The sequence below is a fragment of the Misgurnus anguillicaudatus genome, chromosome 12, assembly GCF_027580225.2.
Source record: "Misgurnus anguillicaudatus chromosome 12, ASM2758022v2, whole genome shotgun sequence".
NCBI classification, from domain to species: Eukaryota; Metazoa; Chordata; class Actinopteri; order Cypriniformes; family Cobitidae; genus Misgurnus; species Misgurnus anguillicaudatus.
This window is the reverse complement of record NC_073348.2, coordinates 19,690,280-19,717,256: the sequence shown is the minus strand read 5'-3', so window position 1 is coordinate 19,717,256 and position 26,977 is coordinate 19,690,280. Positions and strand designations below refer to the sequence as shown.

The 26,977-nt window shown below is 38.2% G+C and overlaps 2 protein-coding genes across 3 annotated transcripts; one reads left to right on the top strand and one right to left on the bottom strand.

The window, feature by feature from the left end:
• Nucleotides 1-21,379, top strand: pstpip2 (proline-serine-threonine phosphatase interacting protein 2). 2 transcript variants are annotated; one of them, XM_055208888.2, is made up of 15 exons: nt 5-184; nt 2,331-2,431; nt 3,970-4,044; nt 8,168-8,202; nt 8,287-8,393; nt 8,695-8,757; nt 11,812-11,910; nt 13,669-13,714; nt 16,266-16,345; nt 18,202-18,300; nt 18,396-18,492; nt 20,428-20,500; nt 20,600-20,634; nt 20,768-20,838; nt 20,954-21,379. In XM_055208888.2, exons 1-14 carry the CDS (start codon nt 152-154, stop codon nt 20,821-20,823), a joined length of 999 nt encoding a protein of 332 aa, XP_055064863.2. In that variant the 5' UTR covers nt 5-151; the 3' UTR covers nt 20,824-20,838; nt 20,954-21,379. The 2 variants fall into 2 exon arrangements, with proteins under 2 accessions (XP_055064864.2, XP_055064863.2); XM_055208889.2 differs by lacking the exon at nt 3,970-4,044 and having other exon boundaries at nt 1-184.
• On the bottom strand, nt 20,915-26,964 carry mcidas (multiciliate differentiation and DNA synthesis associated cell cycle protein). The gene is made up of 5 exons (XM_055208887.2): nt 26,300-26,964; nt 26,142-26,205; nt 25,756-25,844; nt 24,595-24,705; nt 20,915-23,475 (listed from the first exon to the last, which is right to left on the bottom strand). Exons 1-5 carry the CDS (start codon nt 26,375-26,377, stop codon nt 22,783-22,785), a joined length of 1,035 nt encoding a protein of 344 aa, XP_055064862.2. The 5' UTR covers nt 26,378-26,964; the 3' UTR covers nt 20,915-22,782.
• Nucleotides 26,965-26,977: the final 13 nt, after the last annotated feature.

The following is a 26,977-nucleotide window of genomic DNA, read 5'->3' as shown; positions in this document are numbered from 1 at the left end:
CGGCAGTTTCCCTCTCTGGTCAGACATGAACACGCATGTTTAGGACCCAGAGGCGTGCCTGTTAAATGACAGTGTGAAATCTCTCAGTCATTCCGTTATTACAGTCCGTTGCGGAACTTCATAGACACTTTCACAAAATCGAGCCGACGCGATGAGAGAACTACATTTCAAAGATAATTTCTGGGTAAGATTTTATACTATATATATATATATGTTTCTGTCCATAGACTCAATGTTTAGTAAATAAGTTATATATATATATATAGAGCGCTTAACACACGGTGTAGGGTACAACTGCGTTTATTTGTGCAATACAACGCTTTAACCATTTTTTATTCTATTTTGCATACATTCAGTTCAACAGGCTTTTTGCGAGGTCTTGTCACATTTCAAAACGGCGTTAAAGGGAAGTGTAGACAACATATACAAACTTGTAACCAAACTGTTAACTTAACAAAGCGTAGAACATCTCTAAAACGCAAATGTAAGAAGTGCCAAAACCGAGTATTATGGCGTTGTTTCTGTAAATATCGTCACCAGAACTTCAAAGCCTTATTTGGCAAAGCAAACAATGAAGTGCAATTTAGTTTTTGTTTTCTTAACTTTTATTTTGGGACGGTTCGTGTTGACTGTGGCTTTGACTGTGACGGAATGTCTCCCCCTCAGACTTATAAATTACAGACGGGCTCCCACGGATAATAATAGTAAACAGTCCAAAAGCATCATATTTCAATTCATATCCCTGACAAAACATTTTTTTTTAAACAGTTGGCAGCGAAGTCATGTGGGTGAATATAACTGCAGGTACATTTAGGGTTATTTTTCAAATGGTTATATTTTTAATCAGGAGTTGCCCAAAGTCGATGTCCTGGTGGAGGTCCGTTGTCCTGCAAAGTTTAGCTCCAACCCTAATCAAACACACCTGAAGCAACTAAATAAGGTCTTTACTACTGTAAGCATACTAGAAACTTCCAGGTAGGTTTGTTGAGGCAAGTTGGAGCTAAACTCTGCAGGTCACCGGCCCTCCAGGACCGAGTCTGAACACCCCTGATTTTAATAATTTGATGCCGGGAGAGCAGAAGACTTTGAGGCAGATCCTCACTGAAATCAGCAGCTCTGGTACAGGTCCAGGCCGTGTCAGTATAATATTTTCTGTGAAAACTGTCTTGTATAGCTTAATATCAAGATTTCCTGTTGTCAGAAATAGTCAGTGACATTTTTTTACTGTTAAAGGGACACACCACTTTTTTAAAAATAGGCTCATTTTCCAGCTCCCCTAGAGTTAAACATTTGATTTTTACCGTTTTGGAATCCAGCCGATCTCTGGGTCTGGCAGTACCGCTTTTAGCATAGCTTAGCATAATCCATTGAATTCAATTAGACCATTAGCATCGTGCTCAAAAATAACCAAAGCGGTTGGATATTCTTCGGTCTATATTTTCGGTCGCTGCGTAATATCATTGCACCTGCTTCAGCCGTGGTACGCCAGCAAAGTCCTTGATTATTACGCCGGACTGAGAGTATAGTTCCTAGCCATATCGGCCTACAAAATCGCAACTTTAAATTTTTCGTCGGTCTTAGTACACAATGTAACTACAGAAGAGTCAAGTTTTAAATAGGAAAAATATCGAAACTCTTTGGTCAGTTTTGAGTGTGATGCTAATGGTCTAATCAGATTCAATGGATTATGCTAAGCTATGCTAAAAGTGGTGCCGCCAGACGCGGAGATCAGCTGAATCAAATAAAAAACGGTAAGAATAAATGTTTCACACGTTAGGGGAGCCGGAAAATGAGCATAATTTCATAAAAGTGGAGTGTCCTTTTAAACGCTGTTACCAGCAACATTGTTGACAGTCATGTATGTGCGTGTGAGAGAGGAAGAGAGAACGTGTGTTTTTCCTGTGTATGACTGCCAATATCCGTTACATATACTGTCGACACTGTTACTTTACCTTGGTAACAGAATTTACACTAAATCGGACGACAAGAAATCATATTTAACAAAAATATTTTTAAAAATCGAAAAAAAATATAAGCACAATCAGGGAAGTCGCAGACTAGTGGTTAGAGAGTCGGTCTTGTAAGTTACCCGAGAGTTGCCGGTTAGATTCTCACGTCCGGCAGGTTTCGAATGTGATGCTCTTGAGCAAGGCACCTTAACCCTAATTGCTCCCCGGGCGCTGCCTGGGATAGCTGCCCACTGCTCCAGGTGTGTGTGTGTGTGTGTTCACTACTCTCTGGGATGGGTTGCAGATGTCACATTTTGAGTGTGTTGCATACTTGACAAGCATGTCACTTTCAAGTTTTCACTTTCTTTCGCGTGTGCGCAGAATGTTGATATACCCAGCACAGCAGGATATGACTGCATCATCCAACACCTAAACGATGGCAAGCGGACATGCAAAGAAATCGAAGACTTCATAAAAGCAAGGTGAAATGTCACACATGATAACTACAGTCTAGGGTGGACTAGATTAACACGATCATGTCATCTTTAAAGGATTAGTCAATTTTCTTAAAAGAAAAATCCAGATAATTTACTCACCACCATGTCATCCAAAATGTTGATGTCTTTCTTTGTTCAGTCAAGAAGAAATTATGTTTTTTGAGGAAAACATTGCAGGATTTTTTTCATTTTAATGGACTTTAATAGAACCCAACATTTAATACTTAACTCAACACTTAACTGTTTTTTTCAGCAGAGTTTCAAAGGACTATAAACAATCCCAAACGAGGCATGGGGGTCTTATCTAGCAATAAGAAAGATAAAAAAGATGTACTCTTAGACCACAACTTTTCGTCTAGGTCCGGTCCAGCGCGACCTAACGTAAATGCGTAGTGACGTAGGGAGGTCACGTGTTACATATATAAAACGCACATTTGCGGACCATTGTAAACAATAAACTGCCACAAAGACATTAATTAGCATCAGTTGACATACAACAACGTCGGAACGGTCCTCTTTCTCAACACATGTAAACACTGGGGCGGAGTTTCGCGTTCGTTCTCTGTGACCTCTTGACGTGATGATGTATTGCATCGGGTCATGCTAGCACATCACGACCAGATCTAGACGAGAAGTTGTGCTTTAAAAGTGTATATTTGTCATTTTTATTATCAAAAATGACAATCGTTTTGCTAGATAAGACCCTTGTGCCTCGTTTGGGGTTGTTTGTGGTCCTTTGAAACTCTGTTGAAAAAAACTGTTACGTGTTGAGTTAAGTGTTAAATGTTGGGTTCTATTAAAGTCCATTAAAATTAGAAAAATCCTGCAATGTTTTCCTCAAAAAACATAATTTCTTCTCGACTGAACAAAGAAAGACATCAACATTTTGGATGACATGGTGGTGAGTAAATTATCTGGATTTTTCTTTTAAGAAAATGGACTAAGCCTTTAAGAGGAATTTACAACCTCACAGATAGAATGAGAATGTGATTTGCTACTACATTTTACATACAAGTAAAAAGTACTGTTTGGAAAGAAGTTTGTTGCAAGATTTCCTGTTTTTTTTTTAATTGAAAACGACTTTCAGTTTTACATTTTACTTATACTTCGCCCTTTAGATGCTGTCATGTGACAGAAACATGTTTATTCACTACCTCAATCCCTTAAGTTTAAAACATTCCTGGTTGTGTAATGCACACTTCTTGTATCAGATTGTAATAACTTGCTCGGGCTGTCCCTTACGAAAATTCACCATGGTTTTTGGCATATGGATGACCATTGACAAAACCATGGTTTTAATGTAGTAATCATGGTTTAACCATAGTATTTGTAGCACAACCATGGTCATTTGGCCTATAGTAACCATTGGCTTATGGTTTTTAAGTGTAGTAAAGCTGTGGTTAATTTTCGTAAGGGGTGCCTTTGATTACATTTAGAAATACCTTTCCGAAACTCAGACCAATGACCTTAAAACCCACCAGTATATCATCTTAGCATCTGACATTTTACATCACTGATTTTAGAGCTGCTATAGAAGAGAAATATTCTAAGGATCTCCTTGGTTTGTCAAAGAGAGTGTGTGGACAAAATGAAATGAAGTAAGTACTAATATTTAATTCATTGGAATGGGCATGCATGTAATCCCTTGTGAAAACTAGCTTTGGTTTTACTACAAATAAAACCATAAACCATGGTTACTATAGCTTAGTGGTTGACCAATATATTGCCTGGGCCGATATATCAGCTGATATTTGGTAAATTTGTATGAATCTGCTCGGAAGCACGTCGGGCCACTCAGATTACAAATCACGTTGAATATTTATGAATTACGAGCATAAATCCTGTTGTGTGGGGGGAACCCCGAGGATAAACACACACACGCTGTACTGTGTATTGTCACGTGGAATGAAACAGTAGCCAATCAGAAAGCGAGGTGATAAAAGACAAAAGCATAACAACTACAGTTATGGCTCAGCAGGCACAGTCCAATGTGAGATGGGCATCAGAGAAGTAAAAAAGCAGTCCAAGGTATAAATGCCATTTCTTTACACCCGTTGTTCGCCATGTTTGTTGACTGTGAAGTCACGTTTGGCCGCGAGGGACATCGCAAGATCTCAACGAGATTTCCTGTGCTCTCAGTGGAAACTTGCATTGCATGTAAAGGTAATCTAATGGTGCGTGGTGTGCTGTGATGACCACATAGCGAAACTTCTTACACTATAGGAACAAATGTGTTAAATGTTTGATTTTTTTCATTGTTTGTGGTCTCTCACATTTTAAAAATCAGATAACATTTTGTGGTGGGGCCCAAGCAAAGATGAACAGAAAAACAGACACATTTTTTTCGGTCTCAAATGACCAAAAAAGAAATGAATGACCTCATCTCTCTCTCATTTTCATATATATATATATATGTATATATATATATGTATATATATGTATATATGTATATATATATATATATATATATATATATATATATATATATATATATATATATATATATATATATATATATATACATACATACATACATACATACATACATACATACATACATATATATATAGCTATGTTAATATCGTCAGCGTCCATAAAAAAACATATCGGTCGACCACTACTATAGTTAAATCATGGTTACCACAAATTTATCATGATTTTGTTACTGTGACCATAGTTTTCCAAATGTTAATTAATACGCAAAAAAGTAACAATTTATCCATTTATCTTTAACAATATATTGATTTTTTGGGTTGTGGAGTGCGGTAGCCTATCCCAGCATTTCTCATGCTGTATGTACAGAAACCTCTTCTGCAGATGACCAGTTTAAAGACACGATATGTAAGATTTTTGCATTTAATAACCCCAAAACTACTAGCAAAGTTTGTATATTTTCTTTAAAGAATGTTTGAATCCAGAGAATTTGCCATTTTAAAAAGTGCCACACCTCTGTTCATAGGGTCAGCTGTCAGTGGTGTCATGTCCATATTATTTTTGATTTCGGCTTTCACTGCAATAAAAATCATAGATGTGTTTTACTTGTGCAGACCTTCCGGTGTATGACAACATAGTATTGTAATAGTGATCCCAAAGCAGTGCATCTCTGGCGAGATGTAATATGCCGATCTTTCTGAGCAGTGACAAATGAGAAAGAAGAAGGCGATGTCTAGCAACTTACATACTGGTTGTAATACTTTATTTCATGGCATTATTTATGAACATGATTTGTTAGTAACGTCAGACTGATTTCCAATCAGCAGCGTAGGTAAAGTCTACAACTTCCGTCATTTCACGCTCCTTCGTAACATTATTAAGCTGCATAATGTGCCTTTAAGCAACTAAATTTTAGTAGAATTAAACAGAGTTTGCACTCAAAAGCAAAAAATGTAGACTTACAATGAGACTAGTAAGCAACCCCCTAGCAACCATCCACATTGGAGCCGATGGTGTAGTGGGGAGTGCTACGACATATGGTGCAGATGCACTTTCGGCAACCCGCCAAGATATAAATCCCGACTCGAGGTCCATTGCCAATTCTGTACCCCACTCCCCAACCCTGTACTTTGGGCAATGGTTAGAGAGTTGTGTTTGTAACCCGAAGTTGCCAGTTTGAGTCATGTGACTGAGGTGCTCTATCCCCCTTTGCTCCACGGGCACTGCAGTGACGGCTGCCCACTGCTTTGGTTGTGTGTTTGTTCATGACTTGTAGTGCATGTGTTCTCTACTCACAGGATGGGTAGTTCACATACCAAGTCTGGGTTTTCACTCATTGGTGAATATGTCACTTCACACATCATCCTAGCAGCCACCAAGAACACTAAGTAACCACATAGTCATGTGTCCGAATTAGTTCCTTATACTTTTAAAGGGACACTCCACTCCAGTTCCCCTAGAGTTGAACATATGATTTTTGCAGTTTTGGAGTCCATTCAGCCGATCTCCGGGTCTGGCGCTAGCACTTTTTCTAATCCATTGAATCTGATTAGACCATTAGCATCACGCTCAAAAATGACCAAAGAGTTTCAATATTTTTCCTAATTACGCAGTGATATTACGCAGCAGCTGAAAATAGTCCCCTTGGTAACTTTTCATAGCAGAGGACTATTTTCGGGCACTTGCGTAATATCGTTGCGCCTGTTGCAGTCATGGTATGGCAGCAAAGTCCTTGATTATTACGCCAGAATGAGAGTATATTTTCCAGCCATAGCGTCATAGAAAATCGCAACTTTTAATTTTCCGTTGGTCTTAGTACATGATGTAACTACAGAAGAGTCAAGTCAACGAGCGCAATGAGAGAGAGAGAAAGGGGGGGACGCTGAGCGCTCGCAACAATGAATTTATAGCAACACTGTGTAGTTTCCATGTAAAAATGACTTACAGCTCCCCCATGTGGTTGAAAAGTGCAACAGTGCCTGGTATCAGACACTCTTGTTCAGGCAGGAGGAGGGGTGGGGCTGTGTTTCCTACCCTCCACCGCCACTTTCAGAGTGTGCTTGTAGCAGCTAGGAGGCTGCTCAGGTTGCAGCAACAGTACAATTTGTCCAGTTAAAAGTTGTTCTATCACTGAAATAATTTTAGAGACAGTATTTAAAGGTAAAAAAACTACATAGTGTTGCTTTAAGCAGTTTTAAACAGAAAATATACATATAAATGGGAATCATGGAAGATCTATTCTTGGTGGCTAGTGTTGATTCCGTGACGGGCGCCGCCATGTTAAATGAGACAATACGCGAGGGGAGGGGGAACAAAGCAAGGAGGCGGGGGCGAGAACAGCACACAGAGACAACAAAGAAGCAAAGTGGCAAAATCAGAATTTAATATAAACATTATATCGATATATACGATATGTCAAAATCCATTTCGAGTTTTAAAAATATATCGATATAGTTTGAATACCGAGATATCGCCCACCCCTAACCCGGAGATCGGCTGAATGGATTCCAGGATGGTAGAGATGAAATGTTTAACTCTAGGGGAGCTTGAAAAAGAGCCTATTTTCTAAAAAAAGTGGAGTGTCCCTTTAAGTGACAGCCTTTTTGTAGTTGTGTCCGAAATTAAGGTGGACATTATTCAGTCCTCTTATTCTATCCCATGATACACCCCAACAATGAGTGTACCTGTAGACCTGTTGTTCAGTCAGCGGCTAGCCGCTACCCCTTTACTGTGATGCGCATGCCAAATCAACTACCACGTCCAGACACAAGAAGGCACCCGTGGCGCTTAGTATCCGAATTCGCTCACACGTTTTCATTAACTCGTTTAGGTGGAATATATTAGTGAAGTAATGTAGGAAATAGTGAGTAGGCTATTTCGGACACAGCCATGTTTTTAAATCTACCCGGAACGTCCTAGCAAACACCTGGAACACTAAAGCAACCATATAGCAATTCCATACGATTTTTTTTACTAATAAGTTTTTTACATTTGTAAGGTAGTTCGATAGTATTGCATTGTTTTTACAGGGTTTCAAGAGAGGTTGATAACATCAAGTAGTAACTGACATGTAGTCAGATCATTTCCTGCTCACAGCCAAGAACAAATCACATTACCAATATAGACGGTCTTTGTGCTGGTCACGTGCATGTTGTTGGTTTTTGTGGTTAATGCTCTTCTTGTTATTGTAGGATCAGAAAACACTGATAACGTATGTCAGCAATTTGACAATGATTTTATTGCAAAAAATCAGGATGTCAATTACTTAACAATGTTTCGCTTTTATAGCACCCTGAAACGATCGCTGGACGTCTTTAAATTACGTGAGTACATATGTGTTTAGGGATTTCAAGATTGTCGTTTATTAGTCCATCACCCTGCTTAACCTGTAAGTGTGTGCTTTTTACAAACAGAAAATGTGAGTTTGTCACATCTCCATTTGGCCCAAACCTTGAGGGAAGAAGCAAAGAAATTAGAGGATTTCAGAGAGAAACAGAAAGAGATTCGAAAGAAGGTAAGACGTACAGCTGGTGTTTCATTCATGGAATTATACTGATGAAAGCTGAAGTGTGTATTTCCTTCGTACGTATTTTATGAGTTTGCTAATTCGTATGAAAGTAAATTGTACAGAAAATGATCATAAAACAGTAATGAACCCACCCTAACACCAACGTCAGAGGGGCAAAAATGTACAAATATGATCGTACAAATGAATACGAATTAGCCACATTGTAAAATATGTACGAATTGCTATGAAACAGCATTTAGATTACTACATATATTTTTTGTTATATTAAAAAATATATTTTTTCCAGGTAGAGCAACAGATGGATGCTCTTCACAAGCAGAAGGCAGCCCAATATAAGAAAACAGCTGACGTAAGCATTTATCAAATATTAAAATGTGTACATCTTGTTATCTGGTTTAGTTGCCCACTTTATATGCTCTAAGGGAAGTATATGTGCCCTAAAGCAGTGCCACGAGGGAAGTGAATAAGTGCACTTGATTTTAGACCTACTAAATGGGAAGTGATCAGTGATAAATGGCTTTGTTCATTAAAATAGACCCTTCTCATTCAAACGTAAGAAACACTTTTAAGGGAGATGGTTTCTGGGTAACAAGCAAATCATGCAATATATCTAAAAAAATATATGTATTAGAAACTTCAGGATTCATTGGAACTTTAGGAGAGACAACTGAACAATGTTTAAACTGTAATGCATTAAAATCTTTGGAGACATTTAAATTTTTTGTACATTTTATGTGCATTTGGCAGATGTTGCAGTGCATTTGCTTTGGGGAACAAACACATGACCTTTGCAGTTCTCATTCAATGCTATGCTAAATAAATTACAGGAACACTATTCTTTACAGTATAATTAGAATTTTTGCAGAATTAAACATTTTCCCCGCCAGCGTTTTTTTTTTTTTAAAGTTGCCAGCGGCAGCATTTTTTATAATTTTCACTTTCAAACAAAAAAGTTTCATCCTACCTTCAATTGTTCTCTTTTTATTAGGGATGTGCATGTATGCCATTGTTTCATTTCGAATAATCCATGGCTCTCTGGTATCTCTTGACATTTGTCATGAGATGATATGAGGGAACTTGTGATGGTGCTGTACATTTTGCACCTGACTGACTGTATTTTCGTCTTATCGAAGTGAATCCGAAAATCACTGCATCCATTTCAAACTATAGTGCCTCAGTTATGTAAGGTGTGTTCAGCTTCACAGCATTGAGCGGATCGGCGTTGTTGCTGCGGCTCGAGGAAGCTTTTAAATCATGCATGGTACTGATGTCATACGCCGGTCTGCGCAGCTTACGTCGACGTCAAACACGCACCCATTCTTAACTACCACAGGCTCTTGTCACGCTAACCGGATATCCAAATGCAGCCATAACCACAAAAAATAAAAATAAACCCACACAGTCATCGTTTTTGTGATCGATAATCGTTGATGCCACATTTGAGTACTCAGGCAAACGATTACTCATGCCCATCCCTACTTTTTATCACTTTTCAAATATGGGTAGGTTTTATTAAAAATAGCAAATTTTGAGTAAAAAGCTGAAACAATTGCATTTTTGTGAAGGACTTTTGATAGAGAACAGATTCAGAGCGATTATCAAAACATACACAGATTTTGAAGCTTTTATTCTTAAGGGAATACTTCCAGGGTTTTATAAGGGGCCATTCACATATCGCGTCTTTAACAAGTTTGTTATTTTAAATGTAGGCGCGTGGTAGGCGTGCTCATAATGGAAGCGACGCGGTCTCTCAACATCTCAACTTTTTAGAATGGGCAAGCGTACCGCAGGTCATGTGACAAGAACCTACGCGCCTACCGTTTTCCATGCGTTTTGTGGATAATGCCTGGTGGATAATAGCGGAAATACGGATTGCCGGGAAAAACTCTTCCTTGGCAGGGAAATGTTGTCTCTTACAGTATTTTCCGGATTATAAGTCACACTTTTTTATAGTTCGGCTGGTCCTGCGACTTATAGTCAGGTGAGAATTATATGTAAAAATTAATTAATACTGACTAACATGAACCAAGAGAAAGCATTACCGCCAACAGCTGCGAGAGGGCGCTATATGCTGCTCCTTCATTTTCATGATTCAGTGATGTTGAATGAGTTCGAGAGCTTGGTGAACGGGATTCTTGTTGGCTTGTTATGTTAATTTAGCCTTTTCAGCCTCCCAGGTATGTTCTGTATGCTATTGTTCACGTTAGCTGAATAACTGTTAATGTGTTACGTTAACATGTACGTACAACTCTTCGGCCTGTTGTTCTGCTATTGTTTAGTTTAATAACTTGCCTTTCCAGATTAAATGTCTGTTCTTGGGCTTGGATTTTGTGAAATAATTTTCTAAATAAATGCGACTTATAGGCCAGTGCGACTTATATATGTTTTTTTCCTCTTCATGATGCATTTTTTGACTGATGCGACTTATAGTCCGGAAAATACGGTAATTGAGTTAACCTGTCAATGGCAGGAAAAGATTTAAACATGCCTAAATTTAAAAGAGTTCTCTATCGGCAAAAATTGAAGTAAATTGAAAACATTGTCTTATTTTACAGAATACTTTGTGCTTCACAACTTGTATATTATTAAGACAAAATTTAATGATGCCGTTTTGGACGCGCCTGTGGGTCTGCAAAGGTCAAGGTGTTAAATAGACAAATAAAAACAAAATAAAGTCTTCAAATTAATAATAAAGACAACACATTGATAAAACAATGCAAATGGAGGTGTGAGAATTGGATAGGAACCAAAAAAACTCTTTGAGCTTTTTGAATGAAGTTATACTTTGACAAGTTTACCCAGCAAGCAGTTTTGCACTTAAAAGACATCTAATAGCCGTCTAAACACAATCCAGACGTCTAGACTACAACAGGACAAAATTTGGGATGTCAGTGAAAATGTAATAAACATCTAGCCATATCTTACATGATGGAATATCATTCATCTCTCAAGCTATTTACCAAATTCAAGTTTATTTTGGCTTAAAGTGGGTTATAGATGGAATTAATCGGGTCTATAGTTAACCGTCTGTGAAATGACGGCAATGCTAGCAGTGCCGCACATTCCTGAACTTTATTTCCTGCATCCTGGGATACTTTTTAAACACTAATCAAGGACATGTAAGCTGGATACTTTTGGTAACTTGTCCTTTTTGCTATGCAGGCTGACATTTCCACTTAAAAATTAATCCAATTTAAAATTTAAATTTAAAAGTCATCTGTAGCATTTCAAGACTTGTACATTCAGTCACGTTTCAAAACGTGAGACTAGCGGCGTATATTTATACATACGCAAGTTTATTTTGCAATGACCTTGCGGTGTACTGCGATGTAACTATTATAGTTTACTTTTTAACTCAGGATGTTATATTGTCACATTAACATTTTAACTGCTGCTTTTTAAGGCGAAGAAGACCTATGAGCAAAAGTGTCGAGATAAAGAGGAAGCAGAACAGAACATGAACAGAAACGCAGCCACCAGCAGTGCCAAGCAACAAGAGAAGGTACATTTCAATAGATGGCTTGTGTGACCCTTCAAACAATCTTGCTTTCATTTGCTATACATAAAGCCTCAGCTACACCACCATAGTTACTCATCTCATTGTACGAGGAAATTGAAAAGATGTAGCGATTTTAGAAAGAACATTTTCACAAGATTTTTTTTGTGTTTCCTTTTCGCATTTTAAATGTCACATCATCTCACATCTGAACATTTGCTTGTTTATGTCGGACTTAACTTTTCATAGTTTTCACAGTCTGATAGGTTTAATGTGTTGCCCTCCGGTCTTATTTATCAACGTAATTCATTATCATTGAGCTTTAGGAAGTTTGAACAATAGATTCGTATTTCCTTGAATTATTTCTGAAATATTCATATACTTCCAGTATTGAATTTAATTGCTATATATTGTACTGTTGCTTTAATAAAATATGCAAAGTCATTTCAAATATACAAAGACGTGTACGTGTCAGGTAGATATTTATCTGTATTTCCCACTCCGAAAAAATATATGTATCCATATTGCATATTCATATTATATGTCTATCTTCATGCATAATTTTACTTGAACTTTATACATTTTATGAACCTTAAAAATTTAGATAAGATGTGCAACATTTCCTTTACTCAGGGTTCCCACGGGTCCTTAAAGTCCTTGAAAGTTTGTGAATCTGGGGGGAAAACGGGAAGTTTTTAAAAATATACATACATAGATACAGGTCATAGAAAGTATGTTTGAATTTATTTAATAGATATGGATAAAAAATCCATATTATACCATGTAGTGTAGGATAATATAATAAAAATTCTAGACTTTTTAAGCACACGTGCTAAACTGTTCACTTTAAATGCTTATATCTTTTCTATGTGAATGTTTTGCATAGTTGTGTTTGACACATGAAAACGTCTCGGGTTATGTATGTAACTGTTGTTCTCTGAAAAGGGAACGAGACACTGCGTTTCCTTTGCCATACTTTCTGCGTCCCTGTAACACCGTCTTTTGCAAAATCTCAGATAGCGATATACTTCCTGGCTCCCTCGTCACCGTGTCTTTGTCGTTAAGCCTCGCCATTGGTTGAATTTGATATACACATTCAGACACACTTCCCCCTGGAGGCGTCTCCAAAGTGTCACTGAGTGCGAGTTCCCTCGAAAGGGAACTGTAACAATGTATCTTAAAAGGTAACACGATGTAACCTTGCTTTCACTTGAAATGTGTTCCCACATTTAGTCCTTGAATTTGAGGGTTATTGGACCTGGAAAGTCCTTGAAAGGTCCTTGAATTTGAAGTTAACTAAGGTGTGGGAACCCTGTTTACTGTGTGTATATATAGATAAAAAGGCAAAGGTCGCCCTGGGTCTAAATTTCAAAAGGCTAATGTCTCTTTACTTTTAGGTAAATGATTTATTACAGCAAAACACACCATCAAAACCTCTTCTGTAAACGTATGCAGTATATGCACAGCACAATGAACCATTGTAAAACATGCCTGCTACTGTGGATTGGTGCAAGCATTTGTAATAAGTGAGAACAAGATTTTTGAACTGCTGAAACACTGGAAAGTTTTGTAATGTATCAACCGTCAGACTTTTTTAGAGGGTGAAAAAATAGATAGCTGTGAAACTCTATATTTGGAACGATGACGCGGTAATGCAGTTTACAAATAACCTTTTATGCATTTTACAATGCCTGATGATAAGATGCTAATAACCACACATTGATTGTTGTGCCTAATATTGTCACCCTTTCTCTCTACTTTCAGCTGTTTGCCAAAACACAACAAGCCAAGCAGACGGCGGAGGAAGCAGGTAAAATATCCTAATAATAAACAGACGGTTATGACTGACATTATACAAATTATGTAGTCACAGTGAATTAAATACAGTGAGGAAAATAAGTATTTGAACACCCTGCTATTTTGCAAGTTATCCCACCTTTGAATCATGGAGGGGTCATCGTTGGTGCATGTCCACTGTGAGAGACATAATCTTAAAAATAAAATATTTTTAAACTATTTATTTGTATGATACAGCTGCAAATAAGCATTTGAACACCTACATTTTTGGTACAGTAGCCTTTGTTTGCAATTACAGAGGTCAAACGTTTCCTGTAGTTTTTCACCAGGTTTGCACACACTGCAGGAGGAATTTTGGCCCACTCCTCCACACAGATCTTATTTAGATCAGTCAGGTTTCTGACCTTTCGCTGAGAAACACAGAGTTTGAGCTCCCTCCAAAGATTCTCTACTGGGTTTAGGTCTGGAGACTGGCTAGGCCACACCAGAACCTTGATATGCTTCTTACAGAGCCACTCCTTGGTTATCCTGGCTGTGTGCTTCAGGTCATTGTCATGTTGGAAGACCCAGCCTCGACACATCTTCAATGCTCTAACTGTGGGAAGGAGGTTGTTCCCCAAAATCTTGCAATACATGGCCCGGTCATCCTCTCCTTGATACAGTGCAGTCGCCCTGTCCCATGTGCTGAAAAACACCCCCAAAGCATGATGCTACCACCCCCATGCTTTACAGTAGGGATGGTGTTCTTGGGATGGTACTCATCATACTTCTTCCTCCAAACACGTTTAGTGGAATTATGACTAAAAAGTTTTATTTTGGTCTCATCTGACCACATGACTTTCTCCCATGACTACTCTGGATCATCCAAATGGTCATTGGCAAACTTAAGACGGGCCTGGACATGTGCTGGTTTAAGCAGGGGAACCTTCCGTGCCATGCATGATTTCAAACCATGACGTCTTAGTGTATTACCAACAGTAACCTTGGAAACGGTGGTCCCAGCTCTTTGACCAGCTCCTCCCATGTAGTTCTGGGCTGATTTCTCACCTTTCTTAGGATCATTGAAACCCCACGAGGTGAGATCTTGCATGGAGCCCCAGTCCTAGGGAGATTGACAGTCATGTTTAGCTTTTTGCATTTTCTAATGATTGCTCCAACAGTGGACCTTTTTTCACCAAGCTGCTTGGCAATTTCCCCGTAGCCCTTTCCAGGCTTGTGGAGGTGTACAATTTTGTTTCTAGGGTCTTTGGACAGCTCTTTGGTCTTGGCCATGTTAGTAGTTGGATTCTTACTGATTGTATTGGGTGGACAGGTGTCTTTCTGCAGCTAACGAACTCAAACAGGTGCATCTAATTTAGGATAAAAAATGGAGTGGAGGTGGACATTTTAAAGGCAGACTAACAGGTCTTTAAGGGTCAGAATTCTAGCTGATAGACAGGTGTTCAAATGCTTATTTGCAGCTGTATCATACAAATAAATAGGTAAAAAATTATATATTGTGATTTCTGGATTTTTTTTATTATGTCTCTCTATTATGTCTTTTTATTATGATTCATTTCGCAACTATGATGGTTCTTATGATACAATTTCCTACTGGATGCTAATTGCATACATGACTGACTGATGAGGTCATGTTGTATGCTTCGTTTTAAATGTGTATCTTAAAGGACACACCCAAAACAGCACATTTTTGCTCACACCTACAAAGATTAAATTTTAACTTGTTATAATAGATTATCTATATGGTATTTTGAGCTAAAACTTCACATGTACTCTGGGGACACCAAAGATTTATTTGACATCTTAAAGTCTTGTGACATGGCCTCTGTTTTTTTATAGATTCAGTGGCAACGACATAAACGGCTTTTGTGGCCCAAACGTCACTTCTGGTAGACTTCCGCATATACTCAATAAAAAAAGTTGATTATTTCGGATAACAAGCCAAATAAAAAAAAATAAAAAAACAGTAAATGACCTTAGTTCAAATCTAAAAGCTAAAGCATATCTACTCCAAACTGAGCTAATGTTACTGTGTACAATTACTGTATACAATGTTAGCTACAGATCTTTGAACTCTTGCCTGCTGCCAAACCTCTCTTCACGCAGTGGTGAACCATGCTCGTCATCTTCCCTCGTCTGCAGGAAACCTAAACTTTTTTTCTCACAATTTATTTGTTCCAGAGGTCAATTTAGTCACTAACCAGACTGATATACAAACACAGACCGGAAGTTAACTTCGGGGCATGCGTGTAAGCACAGCAACGTGCGTGTGTCTGATGAAACCGTCTATATTAGTGCATGGAAATAATGTGTTTATTTAGTCAAACTATTTACCTTGAATATTTTGATTGATTTTTTATATTTTCTTGCCAAATTTGTACCTTTTGCATTTCAATCATATGGCTACAATATTTACTGTATATGGTCAAAATGAAGGTGGTTGTTTACACTTCTAAGCCATTTAGGAGCAAACAGGCTATATAGATGTAAGGATATACATTATTAAAATTCTGAAAATACTGAGAATGTCATGTTCTGATGTTGTTTGTTTGTTTGTATAATAGACCGAATATATAGTCAGAATGTGTCTGTGCTGGGGAAGATCCGAGAGGAATGGTTGAATGAACATGTCAAAGCATGCGAGGTAAGCCTCAGCCTGCAACACACGCCCAATGATCGCATTAAACAGATCAAAAATACAGTGTCATGTCAGATCATGTGAAATACTTCTGTAATCTCTTTTAAACAGTTCAAGGTCAAACAGAAGTTCAGAATTATTAAACTATGTTATTCTGTAGCTATAAATAGCTAATTTTGTTATTTGTTTTGCCAACGCTATCACATGGCAATTTGTATGTATTTTACAAGGTGGCTAGTTCGTATTAAAGGGGACTTATCAATTGGTTCCCCAGTGCTTTTATTAACCTAGAAAATGTGTAAATAAACAACCCAGTAACTTAAATTTTGCTAAACCATTCTCTGCTAGCATGTGAAAAAATAGCTCATTGACATTTGGCTTCCTTGTGATGTCAGAAGGAGATAATAGCGACCCTTAGGGGCCAGTCACACCAAAAGCGCTTTAAACGCTTGCAAACGCAAGGCGCGACGCACTGCCTTTTTTAAAAAAAGAGCAGTGCGACGCGGCTTTTCATATTGCTAAGCAACCACCGAGTCAGCTGTCTTGTCAATCAAATATTGAAGCGTGAACGCTCTTTTGCTGTTAACTGTCATATTAGCAGAAACTTTAAAAAGAGGGCGCTTGCTCTGACCTTGTTTGAGGATGAGAGGTGCACAAACACGCAGGAGAGAGTGAGCGAGTGGAGTCCGGTTCTTCAAAGCAACTGTAAACTTCCCTCACCACAACGTAAGGCCCGCCTCTCCCCTGATTCGATTGGACAATGGAAGACGCGAATGACGTCAGGCGCTTCTCCGCTCTCAGCGCTCCTTCAAAAACGCGTGCGCTGCAGGCGGCAAAAAACCGCAAGGCGCTCGGCGCGCATAAACAGCGCGCAAACGCGCCCTGCAGTGCCCATAGAATATCATTCAAAAAAGGCGCCTGCAACTGCCATAAACGCTTTTGGTGTGACTGCAGCCTTAGTCTGCACTAATAATAATAATATTTTTGTAATTAAAATGAATTACCCCACTTGTAAAATATGTATGAATTCTAATGAGATTTAAATGCACTGAAGTACTACTAAAGTAATATTATACTTTTAATTAATATATTTGTAGTGTATAACTTTGATTCTGGGTTCACACCAGCCGCGTTTGAGGTGTCAGATTCGCATCTACCGCGCCTAGTTTGCCGCTTGAACATTTTGAGTTTACTCGCTTCATTGACACGTAAAAGCTGCGCATGAAATTCTAGTCATCGAGAAATTCACGCGCAAATGAGGCGGAATCGGGTCTACCGCGCTAAATTGCCTCATTCGCTCTGCGAGCCGTCCACATGTGCGTCAACGTGTCTTTAAATTGACTTAACATTGAAATCACTCACGCTTGACACCTTTACCACAGCTGGTCTGAACGCTATTATTTAGCACAAATAAAGTACAACAAATGTACTTGCTGTTAATTATATTTTTTAGACATTCAAGTCAAGACAGATAAAGCTGGATGTGGACTTGACTCGGGCTCTACACTTGATTTCTGGTCTTGACTCAAGACTTTTTTTTTGAAATTCAAAAAAAAAATAAGGCTGCCAACCAACAGCACTACACTGTAAAATTTGATATGCATTATTTAATTTAAATATTGAGTTTTGAAATGTTTTCTGTCATACATTTTCTTTTTGGGGATGCACTGTATACAAGGGTGGCCGCACAGCGAAAAAGTTTGATAACCACTGGACTAAAACATTGGTTTGAATCATTTGCACACAAATATTTTATGTGGGCATGATGATTATTACAGCATCACTTACTGTATTAACTGGTGTATATAGCAATGAAGCAGCAGCTCTGTTATGAGATGGCACTAATTGTACCTTTTCCCCAGTTTTTTGAAAAGCAGGAAGTGGAAAGGATCAACACCCTGCGAAACACTGTATGGACTCATCTGAACCATCTTTCCCAGCAGTGTGTCACTAGCGATGAGGTAACCTGAGCGCAAGCAGCCTCAATTACTACAGGAACACCTTCTCACTTTACACTGCTCATTTGACTGGCATTGTGTGTATTTGTGTTACACAGCTTTATGAGGAAGTGAGGAAGTCACTAGAACAGTGTAACATTCAAGAAGACATTGAGCATTTTGTCAACCTCAGAAGAACTGGCGATAAACCACCAGGTACTCATTATCACAACGTTGTCAAAACCATCCCCCTTTACACATACTGTATCTATGAAAATGACTAAAACACTGTGTTATGCATACCAGGCCAGTAGTTGGTGGTGTCACTTTGGAAAAAACACTTTAATTTGCGCATATCAACACACACTTTTTTCACAAAGCGATAAATATTCCATTAAATCAAGATGGCAGAAGCATTGAGGGGACATTTCCTAGTTCAGTGAATATCACTGAAATCTTATTTGTTATTATCTGTTAATTTAAAATCTGGGACACAACATTTTTAAATGTTTTTATCTTTTTATTTTTGTGGGTTTGTGGTGGACAGAACACCAAAAAACATGGTTGTCCCAGTCCCGGACCTCTGGTGACCTTACGGTACACTGGCCCATGATACGCATGCATGGTGTCACAATTTTCAGAGACTCACATTTTTGGCGTTTAAACAAAAACATGAATGGAGTTGTTTGCACTTTGAAAACTGTTTTTAAAAGTGTGATTTTTAGGACCACAAATTGTGATTTTCATGTAAACGATTCGCCAAAACCCATAAAAAGTGCATTGTGTAACTTTCAGAAGGATCTCTTGACAGAAATGCAATGTAATATACATACAACTATATTATCAGTGGTGTATAAAGACCTTACACAATGAATTGTATTGTTTATATTACCTTAGAAATAGTCGTTTTTATCTTCATACACCGCAGGTCCCCTAACATGGAAGTCTTCGTCATGTTTGTACAGTAGCTCTAAACGGATAAACTTTTGTCACTACGTTGTCTCAGATAACAGCATGTTTGTCCTTTGCAGGGTTCCCACGGGTCCTTGAAACCCTTAAAAGTTTGTGAATCTGGGGGGAAAAATTCAAAGCCCTGGGAAGTTTTTGAAAATATACATACATAGATACAGGTCAATGAAAGTGCTTGAATTTATTTTATGCAAGAAGTTTTCTGGGAAAAAAATCATATTATTCCATGTGTAGTGTAGGATAATATCAAAAAAATTCTAGACTTTTTATGCACACGTGCTAAACTGTTTGCTTTAAATTCTTATATCTTCTCTATGCAAATGTTGATTCATACCAAAATGCTTTTTTGCATAGTTGTGTTTGACACATGAAAACGTCTCGGTTTACGTATGTAACTGTTGTTCCCTGAGAAGGGAACGAGACGCTGCGTCTCCCTTGCCATACTTCCTGTGTCCCTTGTAACGCCATCTTTGGCAATATTTCAGATAGCGATATACTTCCTGGCTCCCGCGTCACCCTGTCTTTGTTGTTAAGCCTCACCATTGGTTGAATTTGATTGACACATTCAGACGCTCTTACCCCTGGAGGTGTCCCCAAATTGTCACAGCAGTGGCGCAGCGCGAGTTCCCTCGAAAGGGAACTGTAACAATGTATCTTAAAAGGTAACACGATGTAACTTGCTCTCACTTGAAATGTGTCCCCACATTTAGTCCTTGAATTTGAGAGTATTGAACCTGGGAAGTCCTTGAAAGGTCCTTGAATTTGAAGTTAACTAAGGTGTGGGAACCGTATCTTCTCTTTGCTTTTCGAAAGGGAGGGTGATCTGTGGACTTAACCGTTGGTTGCAATTCACATTCTCACTGCTAGATGCCGCTAAAAACGTCACACTGGACCTTTAATTGAAATAAAGTTGAACAATAATTTACTATCACGCTGATTCAAACCTGTAAGACTTTCATGCAGGTACACAATGACAGGAGGTTGCACTCAAAAAAAGGATGTGTTAATTTTAACACATTTTTTGTGTTAAACTATTTAACACATTATGTGTCATTTCGTGTTGATTTTATGTTAAAAGATATAAAAGGGACAACACAAAGTGTGTTTGAACACATTCGTTTTAAGAGTGTGACTAAATGATTTTAGGTGTAAGTTGTTTTATTATGTCGATCTTTTTTACAGCACCTGTACTATATGAAAACTTTTACAACAATCAGAGATTAGTTCCTGCTCGCACGCCCGTGACGGCTATCAGGTGACCTCTCTGCAAATCTGCTTAGCCATTTATTTCCTTAATCCATCCAAATAAAACATTTCCTCTTAAACGACCTTGTCATCCTGTGTTTTATTCCAGGAGACCCGGATTACCTCCAACACCCACTGCAGATGGTATAAAAAATATTTTTTAACATCACACTTTCTATGCTATGAATATTGCATTGTACTTTGTATATGTATTAGTATTAATTTAACGTTTAAACTAAATTCCCATTACATACATGTTGTATATGTTGCTCTGTAGAAGATCCTTTATATTCAACTGTAGCGGATCCTGGCTACAGCCTTATACGATACTAATAGGATCATCACCTGGTAAGAATGTTGGAATGTATCTTTAACATACAATTTACAAACTGTTTGTAAAAAAATTATCTGGGAAAATATTTGCTGCATTTTAATATACATATATATATTTACCTGTCTGCAGCTCAGATTTCATAATTGAGAGGGCACTGGGTCATGGTGCAGCCAGCTTCCTCACATCGCACGTTCACAATATACAATATATGGTATGAAGGGGTGTGCATAATAACCCTTGATAAAAAAATTGTTTCACAAAAACAACTCTATGCAAATCTTTGTCTTTTTATATACAGTTTGACATTGGCACATATATATATATATTTAGAAAGGTAAAGGTGTGTAATTTCTGAATTGCTGTGCAGCCCAACTGGGTTCATCCTTTTCATCAACTAATGACAAATAGGGAATTTTTTGCAATTTGGTTCTGCTAGTGGCACAGAGATTACACACATCGGCTTTACAAAGACTACAAAATGTAATTTATTTATAGTGTCATTACACAGTCATGCACCAGTGGATATATTGCTTAATAAATGTATATATTATTTGATCCTGGTGTCCTGTGAGGTGTCATTTTGTTCTTCTCTGTGTTCATGAGTCACTATAAAGTATGCATTGTTAAACAAATTATCTGCCTGAAAGACCAGGTTAACATTTTACGTCTTTTGCAAGCAAAAATAATAAAAATAATATTAATAAATATATTAAAATAATACAGACATGTTTCTTTTTCAAGGCGCATCGGCGCCGCAGCGAGTTTAAAATATTTCAACATCTTTTCAGAATGCAGCACCACAGGTCATGTGACAAAAAACAAAAAACACCTTCACTCTTTACGTATCAGCATTAGACTGTAATAATTGGATCGTTTCCTATGAACTCAAGATGGTGGAACGGCTGATCATAATTGTACAGGGAAACACAGAATGAACAAACGGTCAATTTTGACACAAATAGACGAAACAATGCATGGAGACTCCTTACGGTGCATTCACACGGGGGATAAGCGTTAACGCTTCCCATTCACTTTCAATGGGTGACGTCATGCGTTCAAACTGACGTCATTCGCCAAACTGAATTGTGGATCCGTCGGCGCCGCGGCAATGCCGTTGCTCGCAGCAGAAGTTGAACATTTCTCAACCTTTCAAGCAGCAACGCGTGCGTAAGCCAATCAGATTGCCTTATGCAAATAACCTAGGAAGAGCCAGCCAATTACGTTTATGGAAGACCGGAGCATGTGTAGCGGCCACTGTGATTGGCTGTTGGCCACGCTTCAGACAAGCCTTCCATTAAGCGTTAACACTTACGCGTCGTGTGAATGTACCGTTACTGAATCTATGGGGAGTGTGGCTCAACCCTGCTTAGCAATGACACATTCACACGGTACGTAAGCGCTAATGCTTCCCATTCACTTTTAATGGGTGACGTCATGCGTTGCCGAACTGAATTGTGGATCCGTCGGCGCTGCGGCAATGTCGTTGCTCGCAGCAGAAGTTGAACATTTCTCAACTTTTTAAGCGGCAACGCATGCGTCGGCCAATCAGATCGTCTTATGCAAATAACCTGGTCAGAGCCAGCCAATTACGTTTATGGAAGATGTGTTGCGGCCACTGTGATTGGCTGTTGGCCACGCTTCAGACAAGCCTTGCATCAAGCATTAACGTTTTCGCCCGGTGTGAATGTACGCTAATAGCACACAACCAAGCGCATCGGAAAGAATGTGGAAAGTCGCACGGTCACGTTTTCCACGTGGAAAATACATACATTTAGATGCAAAATGTGAAACGCCCTTATCTTTACGAAAATGGTTTTATTGTTGTAAAAGCATAGTAACCATGTTTTTTGTTGTATTGATTACTATCAGCAAAACTATGGTTTTACTACACTATCCATGTTTTTTTTTTTTCGTTTTAACTGTAGTACAACCATGGTTAATTTTCATAAGGGTACTATTCAATCCTCATTAGGAACCCAAAGGAACCTACAAGAACCACTTGGTGTGTGCGAGGTGAAGGCCTTTCCGTGAGGAAAAACCTTGGTCTTTATGGTACTGTGGTCTCTGATTGAGATCCTAAAAGATGCACTTTTTTTCTCACCAACATCAGATTTAAGGAAGGGGGTTTCTGTAACCACCTGAAGCCCACGGAAAGCCCCAAATATGTTCACCCTCTCTGTAATCAGCTCTTTAGGAGAAACCTCAAGATTCGAGGTCAGAGCTGAATCTTCTCCTGGCGGTTGAGGAGTCCATTCATTTTGGTCCAGTTGAGCCTCAAGATGCTCCAAGTCTAACTGTACGAGTTCATCATCGAGCCTTGGCCGCTTGGAGCCTGACTGATAGTCCAAGCTAGTGTCCTTAGGATCATCTCTGCAGTTCACATTCCCAGCATCTTCACAGAGAAGGTCACTCCAGCTGGACCATAGCTGCCGCTTGACTCCTGATGATGGGGTTATTGTGTCAGTGCTGGTGGAGGTAGTTGAAGCTGTGTAAGATGGGTCAGATTGCTCATCCTGTGTCAGCAGAGAGATCCATGAATGTTGTGATCCAGTAGAATGATCCTCTGTTGTCTCATCATGCGTTTTCGGTGACAGCGTAGTCACATGGGTGGGGTGTGAAACTGATTTTTTCTGATATGAAGTTGTTAAGACCTGAACAGGAAGTGGAAACAACAACTAGTCGCATGTGGGTGTGACATTATTGAACTAATACTGTATGGAGGTCTTGCTGCTATCTGGTTACAGAAGTTTCACATAATGTATAGAAAACTTTCAGGTCTTGAAAGGGGAACATAAGGAGACCTGCACGAGCCATTTTATGGTAGCAGTCGTTGAAAATATGAAGACTTAAGATGCAAAACCCTCTAAGTGCATCTAATGTTTTCTTGTAAATTAGCATTTTTTTATCAGGCTCTAATGTTTAGGTTCAGTAATTTCACTTTAATGGCAATGAAAAGGTTGTTAGTCAGTAATTAAAAACCTGTGCTTTAACAAATTTCACTACTAGCTATTTCAACAAATTTGACTGTCTTTCGCTGCAAAACCCTCTAAGTGTATGCAAGCGTTTTTTGCAAAAACCTCCGGTTTTAAAAACAAATTTACGTCTTTGGACAAGACAGTAAACGGTTGCAAAATCACTAAAGATGGTAACACCTAATTTTTTGATATATATAAAATTAAATGTTATTACTTAGTAATAAGATGGGGACATTTAAGGTGAAAAAAATTCAGAAAAATTACTATTTTATTAAATTACAATAAAATTACTATTTTTAAAATTAAATTGATAACAACCAAAATAATTAAACATTTTCAACTTACATTTTTCACTTAAATTGAAAAAATTACAATTGGAAAAATATTTTTTTAAGGCGTTACCAGTTAAAGAATTTTTTTTAATTAAAGGCAAGGTGCGTGATTTTTGAACACTTGGGATTTTTGAACACTTGGGAAAAGGGAGTCGGGACGACTACCAAAACACACTTGTAGCCACTGTAAGGGGTGTGTCTACTAACCAACATCGTTCCCTGGGTTGCGTATGTGTGGGGCGGGTATATCAAAAAAAGGTCCAGAATCTAATAGGATAGGGGCGTGTTTGTTAAGGTGATTTCAAATGTCCACATTGGCTTTCAGAGATCATGCACCCCACCTTTAAGCCAACTTTTACTTTTACAGTGATAATAAAAAAATACGGTAATCTTATGTTTGATAGAACGGCTTTTGCATAAGAGCTCTTCATATATAAGTTACAAAAGAAGTGGGATACTTTACATCTAATATCGTAGAGTTATGCTCAGCCTGTTTAGCTAGCTTTCTCAGCTGGGCGTTCGCATCCTTCAGGGCCGAGATTTCCTCCTGCTTTCTCCTGAGTGTAGCGTGAAGCTGTGGAGAGAAAAAAACGACTAATACTCAGTTATACAATATAGTAAAGTGAGCTCGCTGGAATGGAGACAAATGGATTACGTGACTCGTTGCTCACTTGTTCCCAAAACAATCGACTTTACATCCACAAAATGAACTCATTAGGAGTCATCGACTATACATCCACAAAATGAACTCATTAGGAGTCATCGACTATACATCCACAAAATGAACTCATTAGGAGTCATCGACTATACATCCACAAAATGAACTCATTTGCATACCCAAACAATTGATGATTTGATCGTCACAGTTGTGAAATTTCATGAGAAACCAAACACCTCTAGTATCTGAATATTTACTCAGTTATATAAATTACAAATATGACAGATTATATTTTTGGTGTTCCCCTTTAGATATGCTCTTGACTAAAAGTCACAATGCACACAGTGTTGAGTGTAATGCATTACTAAGTACTATTACACAATAATTTAATAACAATAATGGGAATTAGTTGACATAGATGCAATGTTCCTTATAATCAACAGAATATCAAAGAGGGCCATCAAAATAAAGTGATAAGCAGTGACATATGTGTCTAGATATATCTTGCTATCACAGGATAATAATCATTCCTCTGCTGTAAGTCACTAGGAAATGTACTGAAAAACAGAAGTGGTAAGGTTATGTCACATAGGGCATTTTTTTCTATGTGAAAGTCAGCAACTGCAGCGTGTGAATATTTTCTCATGATTCTGCAGTATGCCGGTTCTCTAAAAGGTTTTCTGAAAGTGAGGTGGAGAAAAAATTAAAACAATGTTTCAGTCACTCCCTCTCGTCTTCCATTGGTCAACCAAGCAGATAGTCCCGCCCCGGACAGACCACTGGTTAAGCCAGCTATGTAAGTCAGGGTGATAAAAATAAATAGAGCCACATGTTTGGGTAGCACAACATTGTCACAAATAGCTTTTTATGAGCTGTCTATTATTGAATTGGAATAGTAGTATTGTAATATTGGCACTGTAATAAATTATTAAATGCTCAATGCTGTCTTACTGACTTACAGCTCACCTGTCTGTTCAGCTCTAGAGACGTATCCAAGTCTCTGTGGTCCGGAATAGTAAATGTAAGTAAATGTGTGTTTGTAGATTGACATTCCTCTGTAATAAGGAATAAGACAAAAATGTTAATAAACCATGTGTGTATATTGACAATACCAAAATATTAATACATATTCAACTTAAATATAATATATTATAGAGTATTGTTTTAATTATTATTATTATTATTATAGCTTATTTATATATAGTTTTGCCACAAAATCTCAATTTAATAAACTGACATTGAAATTATTATTATTATTAAATTAAATTAAATAGATTACATTTAGACCCAAATTTAAGCGTCAAGTAGCTGATAATACAATTGCACATAAAGAGTTTCATCCATAATCTCACCTGTGTTAAAGTCCAATAGATTTACAGTAGATGATTGGTTGACAGCGGTTGCTGCGTCATCCTGCTGATAAAATAAAATTACTTCAATAAATTAATTAATGACACGTACAAAATTCTTACAATTTATTAATTATATCATAATAAATGGACTACTATACCATAAGATAAGGCAAATGTGCGTAGAAGCAGTTCTGCATGGTTGTGAAGCGATATTGACAGTGAGCGCGTGAACTCATTTTTTGCGGTCATAGCTGCCGTGACGTCAGACCGCGGCCGTTGTCGTCAAGCACTTGTGTAGCGACGCGTGCCTGGACTCCGCGCGCTTCAGAGCGCCCCTTTTAATTCAGCGGCATTCAGCGCCAACTGACACCCCGCCCGCAACGCCTGGACATTGTTTGGAGATTTGAGTCCTTGACACCTGTCTAAAAACTTCTCAAACGCCTCTAATAAGGTATAACATATCACTTCACATGGCACGTGAACGTCACACAACTATAGGCTACCAGCGGTTCTCAAGCCTTTTCAGGTTGCGGGCTTATCTCTCTCATAATAAATGTTCCTGATGTGACTTTTCAGGAAGTCACTAACGCAAAGTTATTTATTATTCAGTTTTATTAACGATTGCTTTCGCCTTGTAGAGCACAAATGCATCTTTAATTGAAGTGAGGCAACATAATAGATGTCTTTTAAAGCGCCTAAATGACAGTTTACGGGTAATGTACATTAATGTAATGCTTTCTTATTAACCCCACCCAGAGCAACTATTATAATAAAACTGCATGTTAGTGCTTGTATTGTTTATAAACTTATTTATTGCGATATCATATCACATTTAG